This window comes from Belonocnema kinseyi, chromosome 7, assembly GCF_010883055.1.
Source record: "Belonocnema kinseyi isolate 2016_QV_RU_SX_M_011 chromosome 7, B_treatae_v1, whole genome shotgun sequence".
Classification (NCBI taxonomy): Eukaryota; Metazoa; Arthropoda; class Insecta; order Hymenoptera; family Cynipidae; genus Belonocnema; species Belonocnema kinseyi.
This window is the reverse complement of record NC_046663.1, coordinates 63,050,930-63,064,460: the sequence shown is the minus strand read 5'-3', so window position 1 is coordinate 63,064,460 and position 13,531 is coordinate 63,050,930. Positions and strand designations below refer to the sequence as shown.

General features: G+C 26.3%; 1 protein-coding gene across 2 annotated transcripts in view; it reads right to left on the bottom strand.

The window, feature by feature from the left end:
- Positions 1–5,489, bottom strand: part of LOC117177420 (ankyrin repeat domain-containing protein SOWAHB) — a 439,406-nt gene extending 433,917 nt beyond the window's left edge. Inside the window, exons 1-2 of one of the 2 annotated variants that reach the window (XM_033368091.1) lie at positions 5,358–5,489; positions 5,129–5,190 (exon numbers count right to left, since the gene is read on the bottom strand). In XM_033368091.1, coding sequence (XP_033223982.1) covers positions 5,129–5,190; positions 5,358–5,484 — 189 coding nt within the window. In that variant the 5' untranslated portion in view covers positions 5,485–5,489. The remainder of the gene's footprint in view (positions 1–5,128; positions 5,191–5,357) is intronic. The other variant, XM_033368092.1, reaches the window with a different exon arrangement.
- Positions 5,490–13,531: the final 8,042 nt, after the last annotated feature.

Genomic DNA, 13,531 nt, shown 5'->3' with positions numbered 1-13,531 from the left:
AGAGCTCCAAGGAGATTATGTTGAAAAATAAAAAAAAATTTATCCAAAAAAAATTGTTTTTATACTTCATTCTAAGGACTTATTGAACTACCCTCGTAAATAAATGGCTATAAAATCAACTTTACCTTATGAAAGATACCTTAAACTATATCGGATCATTTTATTGTGACAAAATATTCAATAGAGGAACAATACATGATTAAATACGCAGGGGTGTTTAGCATCCACGATGCACTTTACCGTGAATTTTACCATGTACGCACTTTAATGGTTAAATCAATTCCGTCTCATAATAATTCGCACATTTTGATCTACTCATGTTAAAGTTTATTTCTTATTTCCTGGTGTTTCCCGTTTCCTCCTCCGTTTATAAATAACAAGTCTTTAAATTAAAGTGTTAATTACACAGGCCAACATGGTTTTGTGTTGGAAAGTGAAGGGTCATTTCCGAAGTAATTTTTCACGTATAATTCGAATCCGGGATCAGAATTGGCCCATCGTGTCAGGATTATAAAATATTTGAGGTTATGTACCCAAAAAATGGTGTTTTTGGCCATTTTTGAGGTTATTTACAGAAGACACAACATTTTTGGGGATTTTTTCTTTAGTTGCTTTAAATACTTTAAGGCAGACATTTTTTACTGGGTGCTTTCTCTTAAAAATTTGTACTTCGGTGTGTTCGAGGTTGTTGAAATCCCAAAAAATGTTGTGTCTTCTGTACATAACCTCAAAAATAGCCAAAAACGCCATTTTTGGGTACATAACGTTTATGTGAAACGAAAAATAAAAAAATATAAAAGTGTCCTTACCTAAAATTTAAGCATGGATAGTATAAATTTTGGCAGTGAATAGTTGCAAAAAAAATTTCACCTCCCTAGTTGCCGGGGAACACAGTCATTTTCAACTCCTAAGTCTCAAAAAACGAAGAAAAAATTCTAAAATCCTTTCTAAGTTTCTTACCTAAAATGTTAGACATGAATAGTGTAGAATTTGGTAGTAAATAGTTACAAAAAAAGTTTCATCCCCCTAGCTGCCGGTGAACGCAATCATTTTCAATCCCTAAGTCTCAAAAAACGAAGTAAAAATTCTAAAATCAGTTCCAAGTTTCTTACCTAAAATGTTAGACATGAATAGTGTAGATTTTGGTAGTAAATAGAACTGATTTTAGAATTTTTTCTTCGTTTTTTGAGACTTAGGGGTTGAAAATGACTGTGTTCCCCGGTAGCTAGGGGGGTGAAATTTTTTTTGCAACTATTCGCTGCCTGAATCTATACTATCCATGTCTAAAATTTTAGGTAAGGACGCTTTTATATTTTTTTATTTTTCGTTTCACATAAACGTTGCAAACTTCAGTTTGATTTTTATCTGCGCATATTTCGGTAAACATATTTTTGGTTAATTATTTTTGGTATGCTAATTGATAAAAATTCTTAGAAATCATTCTTTATTTCTTTTGAATTAAGGATTTACTTTGGTCAAAAACATTTATACAGAGAACTACAAAATTTCTAAAACTGTAATTTTTTGCTAAAACTTGTACAAAAATGTACAAAATTTAATTTTTTAAATACAATTAAATTGAAATAGATCATTTTTCCTTGTATTTTTTTGTCGAAAACTAAAAAAAAAAAACAATAGCAAAGTACAATTTTCTACAATTTGAAGATGTGATTAATTTTTTTTAAATATTTTGTTGTAAGTAAATTACAGGGCGTTACAGAAAAATAAAGTTTTTAAAACAAATTTATGTGTGGATCTGACGTCTTGAAAACACTTAGATTTAGGTAAATTATTGTGGAAAATTAAGAACCTTTACAACACAATACCAAAGTTTAAAAAAAAATTTCAGCTGCATCTTCTTGTAGTTTATTAAAGAAATGTACGAATTTAAACAAAAATTACATATCTGTCAGAAACTTTTGCTATTATAATAATAAATATTAGATAATTCAGAAATTTCGGTTATTTTTCAACAAAATAGTAGTTGAATCCTCAAACAAAATAGATCAACTTTTAACCAAGCAGTACCAGTTTTAAACAAAAAAAGATCTAATTTCCACAACAAAAAATCAACTTGAAGAGACGAATTTCCAATAAAACAGTTGAGTTTTCAACCCGACAATATGAATTTGTTACAAAAATAATTTAATTTTTAACAAAAAAATACGAGTTTTCAACAAAATACTTTAATTTTCAACTATAAAAGATAAATTTTCATATATAAACTGAATAAATAATTTGATTATCAGATTTAGAAATTAATTTTCAACTCAAACGATGAATTTTCTAACAAAAAATAAAAGTTATCAAGAAAATACATGAATTTTTTCGTAAGAAGACAAATTTTCCAACAAAAAATAGAATAGTTAAATTTTCAGTTAAAAAAATGAATTAAATTTCAACTAAAAGATATAAATTTCTCATCAAAAATGGAATATAGTTCCATTTTCAGTCCAAGAAATTAATGATAAAAATGCAACATAAACAAACAATTTCACCAAATATTGGAATTTTCAAACAAATGGAAATTAAATTTGCAAGTAAATATTTTAATTTTCAACCAAAGAAATGAATTTTTTACCAAAAGAGATGAATATTCAACCCGAAGTTACCAATTTCCAATAAAACGGTTCAGTTTTCAACCCGAAAATATGAAGTTTTTACCAAAATAATTGAATTTTCAATCATAAAAAAATTCTAAGCAAAAATGAAATACATTTTCAGTTCAAAAAATAAATTTTTAACTAAATAAAGAAACGAATTTTCAACTCAATTATTAAATTTTCAACCAAAGAAATTAATTTTTAACTTAACTGATGAATATTCAATGCATATATGAGTTTTTAACCAAATAGTTGAATTTTCAGCTTAAAAAATCAATTTTCTAATAAAAAAAAAACAATTTTTCAAAAAAATGAATGAATTTTCACCTACACCAGATCAATCTTCAACCAGAAATAGAGTAGTTGCATTATAAGATCAAAAAATAAATTTACAACAAAAAAATAGGAATATTTAACCCAATAAATAATTTTTAAACAAAAAAAGAACAATCACATTGTTCGTAACACAATAAATTTTGAGCGTAACAATAATATTTCAACAAAACAGATAGATTTTTTCAACTAAGAAGATTTTCTACCACAAAAGAAGAATTCTCAACAAATAGTTGAATTTTTCACTTAAATCAGATAAATCACTAATTTCCAATAAAACAGTTGAGTTTTCAACCCGAAATTATAAATTTTCTACCGACATAATTCAATTTTTAACTAAATAAATGAATTTCGAATTAAACCAAAAACAATTTTGCCACTAAATAGTTTAATTTTCAAACAAAAAAATTAATTTTTAACTTAAATGATGAAGGTTCAATTAAGATATAAATTTTAAAACAAATAATTGAATATTCAAATTAAAAGATCAATTTTCCAACAAAAAATAAAAATTGTCAAGAAAATACATAAATTTTAAACTAAACAAGATCAATTTTCAAGCAAAAATTGAATAATTAAATTTTCAGTAACAAAATGAATTGTCAACGAAACAGTTAACATTTCAACCAAACAAATAAGTTTTCAAAGAAAGAAGATTAACTTTCTACCAAAGCAGATAATTTTTTTTACAAAAGAATAATTAAATTTTCAGTTAAAGAAATAAATTCTTAACTAAATTGATGAACCTATAACAAAAAAAAAAAGATTTTTTAACCAAATATTTGACTTTTAAATACAAAAGATTCATTTTCTATTAAAAAATAGACATTTTTAACCAAATACATGACGTTCAGACTAAAAAAAGATAAATTTCTAACATAATAGTTATATTTTTATTTAAAACAGATAAATTTTAAACTTGCAATAGTTACATTTTCAGTCACAAAAATTAATTTTCAATGAAGAAACATTTTCAATCGGAAATGGATTAGCTCAATTTTTAGTTTAAAAAATAAATTAAAAAAAAAACGAATATTTAACCCAAGAAATTAATTTTGAACCAAAAATAAAACAATTAAAATGGCAGTAAAAAAATAATGCTTAACGAAACAGTTAAATTTTCAACCAAAATTAGTACTTGAATTTCAATGCCATATCTTAATTTTCTATCAAAAACGAAAAACTTCAACAAAATACATGATTTTTAAACTAAAAAAAGATTGATTTTCAACGAAAAATAGATCAGTTAAAATATAAGTTAGAAAGTAAATTTCCAAACCAAACAAGAAACAAATTTTCAACAAAATAGTTGAATTTTCAAACATAGAAATTACTTTTTAACCAAAAATATGAAAATTTAACTTTGCTTTTCTAACAATGATGAGTAATTTTCCACAAAATAGTAAAACTTTTATTTAAAAGAGATCAATTTTGAAATTACAATAGAATAGGTAAGTTTTCAGTAAAAAAAAATTAATTTTCAAAGAGAAAGATACATTTTTGATCGAAAATGGGTCAGTTCAATTTTTAGTTCAAAACATTAATTTAAATCTAAAAAGACGAATTTTTAAAAAACCATAAACATTTTTAATCAGAAAAGACCAATTTTTAATAAAATAGTTAGATGGTATACCAAAAATAATGACTTTTTAAGAAAATTGTTCAATTGTTAACAAAAATAATAAAATTAACTTCAAGTTCAATTCATTGAAAATTCCCTGAATATCCCTAACCAGTTTTAAATTCCCGGACATTCCCTAAATTTCAGGAGTTCCATGAATCATACTTTAGAGGTTATGTTGCAACTGACAGTTAAGCATGAAGAGCGTGACAACCATGAGAAAATGAATTTCAAACATTAATTTTCCCGTCTAAAAAGTTAAAAGCTGAAAATCATAAAAATGTACGCACATTCTTGACCAGTAAAACATTTACTACCGTCCTTAAAAAGATTTCCTCTGCAAGTAAATAAAAGCGACCACAAAAGAATGAAAACGAAAGATTAGCCCAATTTTCGAAATAAATTTCTGACGTGCACGCCTGAACTCAATAAATGAAATTGAATAGATATTTTTGAATTTTGAAAAAAGCCCTAGATCTGGCAACATTGTGTGAGCAACAAGTCGCTCCTGTCAAGACAGGAACACGAACGAAAATAAACAGCGCATGCCGCTTCGTAAAGAGATGCTTACCTCCTCGTTCTTGATGGTGGCCAATATATTTACATACTCCTTGAACCTATTCCGCGCCTCCACTGGAAAGTAAAATACGACAATTTAGCGTCTCGCTATTTGCTAATTGCTCACAAATAAATTGTAGAATGTAGACATGTTTATCTGCATTGCTGGACACTGAGGTCACGCACGACACAACGAAACGGACAGGTTCACACACGAGTCCTGGAATTTAATTACGACCTACCTCGATTTTCCGGGTCCGTCAGGAACTTTTTAAAGTACTTCACTAGGTCATGATTTCGCGCCGAACCACCGTTTTCCAATAAATATTTACGAATCTCTTCGAGAGATAATTCACTGGGCGTCGCCATCTTTTACTGAGCTGAGTGTGACTAGCGCTCCCAGTGGCCGTTGCATTTGAAAGATTCGATTTTCAGCAAGTCGGTAAAGAAGGTTTCCATCACTTCCGTATGCACGCTTAGCCATGCAGGAAGAGAAAGTTGAGCAGTGCGTGGAAAAGTATTTTTTATTGAATTTTTATTCTTTATCATGTGTGAATGCCCTGCTTTATTACAGATTATGCGATTCTTTATATAATTTAGAATTGTAAATAGAATATCCAAATATTGTGAGATTAAGTCTTTCGTTATGAAACGAGATGTTGAAAGTTGTCAAATTTGTAAGAGGAAAATTAGAGCTACTATATTAACAAGACAATTTGTACAATTAATATAAAATATTAATTGATATAACTTAATTTATAATTAATTAATAATAATTAGTCATTAATTAAATAAATTAATATAAAATATTGTCAATCCAAAAATCAGTTTTCTTAAAAAAACATATTCAAAAAGTTCATTTTATGCAAAAAAAATTGCATAGAAAGACTTAAAAAGGGAGAAATATTTTTCTAAACCACATTGTAATCGTCTCACCAGAGACAAACATACAAGGAATCACAAATTAAGTAACATTATTTTCGACCTTTTCACCCCCTACCCTGTAACGAACAGTAACATTGCCCCTGGGCCCCACCACCGCTGTTAATTAACATTTTTTAATTCTTTTATCAATACCATAAAGAATACAAAATAATATTAATATCAAAACAATTAAAAAATTCAAATAACTATTTATTTGTTCAATGTTTTCGAACACTTAAATTCGAGCAGAAATTAAATTTTAAAGATATGTGAACAAGTAAATAATTATTTCAGTCTGTTTTTGAATTTATGTATCAATAAAAAATTTTTGAGAAAATTAAAAAAGATTTTTTGAATATCTCAGATGTGGCAAAAAAGAATCTAGAAGGTTTTAACGATTTATTTTATTTTATAGGATTTTACAAAATATTAGGAAACATTCGAGTCTAAAAAAAAATTAAGGATTTTTAAAAATTTGGAAAAAATCAAGACATATTTGATCAATTTTTTGAAATATTTCCAAGTTTTTTAATATTCCGGAACTATTTAAAACCTCTTAATTCCCAGAAATATTTTTAACTGACTCGAATTTATCTTTAAATTTTGAAAGATTGTTCCAAATGTAAGAAATTGCCTTATATTCTTCTGAACTTTTTTCAGAAAATTTAAGGAAATTTCATTATTCTCTTGAAACCTTTCGAAATTATTTTAAAGTTTCGAAAACTCTATTTAAATATTTAAAAATGCAAATTTCCTTAAGCTTTTAAAGCTTAAAACTATTTTTGAATCACTTTAATTCATCTAGATATTTTTTAAATTCACTCGATTTTGTTTTATTTTTTAACCTTACCAAATTGAAACATTCTGCTTTGAATTCTCTTAAGAAAATTGCCTTAAAATCTTTCAGATTTTTCTTTCATAATTTTAGATATCTTTTGAAATGTATTGAAATCTTGCGAAAGATTCTTTTAAAATCTTTATAAGTTTAAATTATTTAATCCTTTCAAAACTTCTGAATCTCTCAAATTTACTTAAATATTTTATATATTTATATAATATGTCAAAATTACAAACTTTTGTTTTGGAGTCTTTTACACTCTTTTTAAAAAATGTAGGAAATTATTTTTAATGTTTGGTAATTTTCTTCAATTTTCTCTTAGAATTCATTACAAAACAATTATTAAAATTTTTTATATGCATTTTAAGAACATACTTTTTTATTCTCTTCACATCCTACAAAATTCATTTTAGCTAGAATTTTTTTTAAATCTTAAAAAATTAAAAAAAATAGTCTCAAAGTCTTCCCTATTCTTTTCCTACGCCTTTTGAAATCTTTAAAACTTAAAATTATGATTAGAAAACAAAGGTTGTACAAAGATTTTAATGATTTCCAAAAGATTTCACGAATATTTCGAAGGTTTGGCAAAAATTTCAGTCAGATTGAAAATATTTCACAAAGATTTTAATTATTTCTCAAAGATTTCAAAGATTTCAAAAAAAAGTCGCAAGAATTTCACAAAGATTTCGAAAGCATCCAGAAAGGGTTCACAAAGTTTTCACAAAGATTTAAATTATTTTTTAATAATTTCAGAAAGATTTCAATGATTTCCCAAAAAGTTGAATAATTTTAGAATATAACCAAATATTTTTAATATGTCGTCAGGATTTCAAAACATTTCAGAAAGATTTCAGAAGGATTTTCATGATTTCCGAAAGATTTCACAAAAATTTAAAAAGATTGCACAAAGATGTCAATGGTTTACCGAAGATTTTGCAAAGATTTCAATAATTTCAAAAATATTTCAAATTTTTTTTAATGTTTCGCAAATATTTCGAATAGATTTATGTAAAAGAGTTCACAGAGACTTTATAATTATTTCACAAATATTTTCGATAGCGTTCAAAGATTGCATAAAAATTTTAATGATTTTTAATAGATTTCACAGAGAATTCAAAAGTTTGGGAAAGATTTCAGATAGATTGAAAATATGTCACAAAGATTTTAATGATTTCCCAAATATTTATAAAAGTTCACAAATATTTCAAAATATTTCACAAAGATTTCTAAATCTTTTAAAAATGTTTCAAAAAGATTACACATGATTTAAAAAAGGTTTCAGTGATTTTCCATAAATTTCAATAATTTTACAGATATTACCAAATATATTAAATATATCATACAGGTTTCCAAAGCTTTCAGAAAGTTTTCACAAGGATTTTAATTATTTCACAAAGATTTTCGATAGCTTTCAAAGATCGCACAAAGATTTCAGTGATTGATCAAAGATTTAGAAAAGATTTCAATAATTTCATTATTATCAGAACAAAAAACGTATATCAAGCAAAGCTAAAAGGAAAATGCATAATTTATTCTATATTTATACCGGCTGTGATATGCGGTAGCAAGAAAATTGAGCAAAGTCTGGTTTATTACCTCAGCATTCATGGGTAGAGTTGCAGCGAAGCTTAAGGTGGGATCCGAACCAGCAGAATCTCGGTAAAAGTACATACAAAAATTTCCAGAGGTATCGGCTCTGGGGTCGAAGCCCGGACCTCTAACGTGACAAAATGATGAAAACTAACTGATAAAATCATAGTAAGATCCGCACTGTTTACTCTAATGATTACCAAAATTGTTAACAGTACAAATCTTCTGCTATATGAGAAAGCAAGAATTGTGTGTTAAATTGAAGAAAGAAAGAACATTACGTCTTAGGTTCGAATTAATTAATTGAAATTTGTAGGATGTAGACCTAGTTTGTGAACGCAGTTTCCACATAGGAAATCGCTGTTGGAACTTGGAACGTTAATTAAGTGCACAACCTACGTCGTAGAGGGACGAGATCAGACACACGCTTGGCACGCGATTACAAACAATTTTACCTTGGAAAACACTCTAGCCAAAATTATCAGCGACCCAAAGCGAAATTTATTTTCGGCTATTATATAAATTATATAGAGCAGCGAGGGCAATCAATAGTTCTCACATTCTTGAATTGTTAGCTATTCACACACTCTAAATTTTAATCAGTCCAATGTGACTGATTCGAAGTCAATTTTTACTGATTCAAATAATTCATATTCAACAACGGACAAATCAGTCAAAAGTGAATTTGCAAATCAGTCGATTTGACTCACTGATGAAATCAGTCATTTCGAATGATTCAATATGTTGAATTTTCATCTTCAAAAAGTCAATCTTCAGACCAAAACGGAATAGTTAAATTTTCAACGAAATAGGGTAATTTGCAACCAAAGAGTGTGATGTTTGTCAGAAGAGATGAATTTTTAATATAAATGATAATTCTGTTACCAAAAAATTGAATTTTTAACAATGTAGTTCAACTTTCAATCAAGTAGTTGAATTCGCAAAAAAAAGGCGAATTTTCTATTGAAAGGATTGATTTTCTACCAAACAAGACGAACTTCAAACCAAACATATTAATTTTCAACCAAAAAGTTTAATTTTCTACTAAAAAAGATTGATTTTTAACAAACAAACAAACAAAATATATATATTTATATAATTCAATAAAATAGTAAAATTTTCATTTAAAATTATGAATCTTCAACCAAAAAACTAAATTTTTTTACAAAGTAGTTCAACTTTCAACCACGTAGTTGATTTTTCATTCACATAACATCAATTTGCAAACAGAAACATTCAGTTTTTACTAAAAAGACGAATAAGCCAATAAAAAAACTGGTTTTCCACAAAATAGTTTAATTTTTCACTAAGCGGATGAAGTTTTAATACAATTTATAAATTTTCAACCAAAAAGATTAATTTTCTGCCAAGAAATATGAATTTTAAATGACTTTTGAAATACTTTGTTTAAAATTCATTTTGCTGCTTCAAGATTCATCTCTTTGATTCTAAATCTAACTATTTTGTTAAAAATTAGTTCCATTTTTAATTGAAAATTACTTTTTGAAACAAAAAATTTAACTATTTAACTTTTTTAGTTTCAAATACAACCATTTGGCAGAAAATTCATCATTTTTGGTTCAAAATTCATGCATTTAGTTCATAATTTATCTTTTTTATAGAAAATTTAAGTTCTTGGTTAAAAAATCAACTTTTTGGTTGAAAATTCAACTCTTTTCTTGAAAATTCATTTTATTTGTATTGAAGTGTTTTTATTTTAGTTGAGTATTTAACTATTTGGGTACACAGTTACATTTTTTTGTTAAAAATTTAACTTTTTATTCGAAAATTGAACTATTCGGTTGAAAATTCGTGTCTTTTGTTAAAAATGAATTCTTTTTTTCTGATAATGTAGCTATTATATTATTGACTAAAATGTATTCTTTTATGAGTAGAAATTTAATCTATTTTTTCGAAAATTCATGCTTTATTTTGAAAATCCATGATTTTGGTTAAAAATTTTTTTATTTGGTTGAAAATTAATCTTTTTTAGTTAAATTCAACTGGTTGACATATCATTTTTTTTCTTCGTGTTGAATTTTTTTTTAAATTGAAAATCCAACGATTTCATTCTTGACTAAAAATTTTTTTTAGTTGGACATATCACAGATTCTTTTAAAATTCATCTATCTTTATTGAAAATTAACTTTCCTGTTCGAAATTTTTCTTCTCAAAGCTAATTACTTATTTTTATTTGTCTCTTGTTTAAGGTACCTTTTTTGTTTACACTAATTTTTTTTAAACATTGTACAAAGAACAAAAATAATTGACCTAAAAAAGTAGGACACAATTCAGAAACTTATTTTTGTTGAGGTTTTCTTATTATTAGTTCATAACTAAAAATTCAAAGCAAAACTAAAAATGTTAGAAAAAGTAATTTTCTAGCATTGCTCTAAGAGAAGAGAGTTATAAAGAGTAATCGATTAGTTAAATAAACATATTTGTTAAATTGCATTATTTATAACTTTTCTAAGTAAAAAGTGGGCAAACAATTCAAAATTTCAGAAGATACCGCAACTATTTAGCATTAATAAAGAAGAATAATGTAGTTATAACCAATAATAATTTCTTTAAATAATTATTTTTGCTAAATTGAATGAGTTATTAGCTCATCTTAAGCAAAATTAGATAAAAAGTTGTAAATTTCAGGAAAACTGCAACTTTCTAACATTATTGAAATTGAATATCAATAATAATAACATGTTTAAATAATTAGTTTTGTTAACTTAAATAAATATTTAACTTAATTTAATTGAAAATTGGAAAAAGTGGAACATTTCTGAAAAACCCGCGACTTTCTATTTCTATTCTAAGAGAAAAATTCTAAAAAAATTAATAAATTGTTTAAACAATTTGATTAAACATCTTATTATTCGTCTAAATTAGTCTTTCACGTATAAGAAACAATTTGCATTTAAAAAACAAAAAATTGCTATAATTAGCGTCAAAAACTCGCAAAACCCATTTTTTCACTTATAGGGTTTTTTTTAGGACCCTATAAAACAGAATTATAGCGTCATATTTGAAAAGTGATTTTTTATTCGTATTCCATGACTATTTGTGAAGAGAAATGTTGAGATTCAAATCGATTCAGCTACTATTGAAGATTCTGAACAAAATTTACAAAAAAGTTTTTGTTTTGTTTTACGGGAAATACATTTTGAACTTCATAGGGCTTACGCCACCTGTGAATATCAATTTTTGTCAAATAAAAGGATTAATTTTTGTGTAAATTCTGAAAAATTTTCAAGTCATGCATAAAAATTCGAGAAAGAAATGTGAGACCACCCTAATCTACAAATAAAGATGTTATTTTATAATCAGAGAAGTATCACATGTTTCTGAAGGATTATGTTGATCTATTTTGTAGAAAGTTTGAGATTCGTTTGGTTTAAAAACAATTGGAACTTGACTTGTCAAACATCATTTTGATATTCCATCTGTAAATGGAAAGAATGTTTCAGATTGATGAAAATATCCATTATTCGAAGGGACTTATTTGGCGAGAGGGATCTCTATTTTCGCGTAAACTCTAAAATAGCACTGGAATGAAGGCGAGTCGCTTAAATAGTTTTCTCGCGTGCAGCACTGCAGGATTTTGTAGCTATATCCCAGCGACAAAGTCAGCGTTAAGTCCCGGATGAGGGTCATAAATTGAACTTAACGCAGAAACGTTTGAGTATATCACGGGTGGGCTATACTCGCGATTAGCCTAATGCCCCGCGATGAAGTATTGCGAGAACGAGGATTAAACCCTCTGCACGCTATTGTTTCATGGCGACAGAAACTAAATTTCAAGAAAATCCATTTACGACCCAAATTTAAACCCTGCCTGCATCTTACACCTACTTCAGAAAATGTCTATATCGATCAGAATAACATTGAACAACAATCGATCAATTAAAAAACCATATTATCGATACGACTAAATTTAGCAGGTTGCATTTTCAACCAAATACTTGAATATTCAAGTCAAAAAGACACATTTTTTTAAAGAAAGCTGAATTTGCAATTCGAAAAATTGAATTTTCGAGAATAAAGTTGTTTTTTAGGCAAAAAAGATTAATTTTCAACATCATATTTGCATTTTTGACCGAAAAAAGATGGCTCTAATAGATTAGTTGAATTTTTATCAAGTAGATGATTTTTCAACTTTAAAAGATAAGTTTTCAACAAAGAATAATTGTTTTTTACCAGGAAGATTAATTTTCTACCAAAAGACGAATTTGTAATCAAATAGTTAAATATCCAAGCTAAAAAGACTAATTTTCATAGAAAATTGAATTTTCAATTAGAAAAATTTAATTTTTGTAAATAAAGTTGGTTCTTAGGTAATAAAGATGAATTTTCAACAAAACAGTTGCATTGTTGACCAAAAAAAGATAGCTCTAATAAAATAGTTGAATTTCTTACCGGGTAGCTGGTTTTTCAACTTACAAAAATAAATTTTCATCTAAGAAGAAATATTTTTGATAAGGATTATTAATTCTCAACCAAATATTTAAATATTCAAGCCGAAAAGACTTTTTTTTCAAGACATTAGAATTTTCTCGAAAAATTGAATTTTCGAGATTTAAGTTGATTTTTAGGCAAGAGAGATAAATTCTCAACAAAACAGTTGAATTGTGTATAAAGAAAGTTGGCTTTAAAAAATAGTTCAGTTTGTTATTGAGTAACTCATTTTTCAACTTGAAAAAATATACATTTTTAATCAAGAAGAATTATTTTCTATCAAGAAGATTAATTTTCTACAAAAAGACGAATGTTTAACCGAATACTTAAATATTCAAGGTAAAAAAACAAATTTTTGTAAGGCAGTTAAATTTTCAACCCCAAAAATGGAATTTTCGAGAATAAAGTTGATTCTTGGGTAAGAGAAATCAATTTTCAAGAAAACAGTTGAATTTTTTAACAAAAAATGGCTTTAATAAAACAATTGGATTTTTTATCAAGTAGATGATTTTTCAAATTACAAAAATAAATTTTCAACCAAGAAAAATCCATTTTTTCCTAGAAGGTTAATACTTTACCAAAAGAAAAATTTTCAACCTAATACTTAAATAT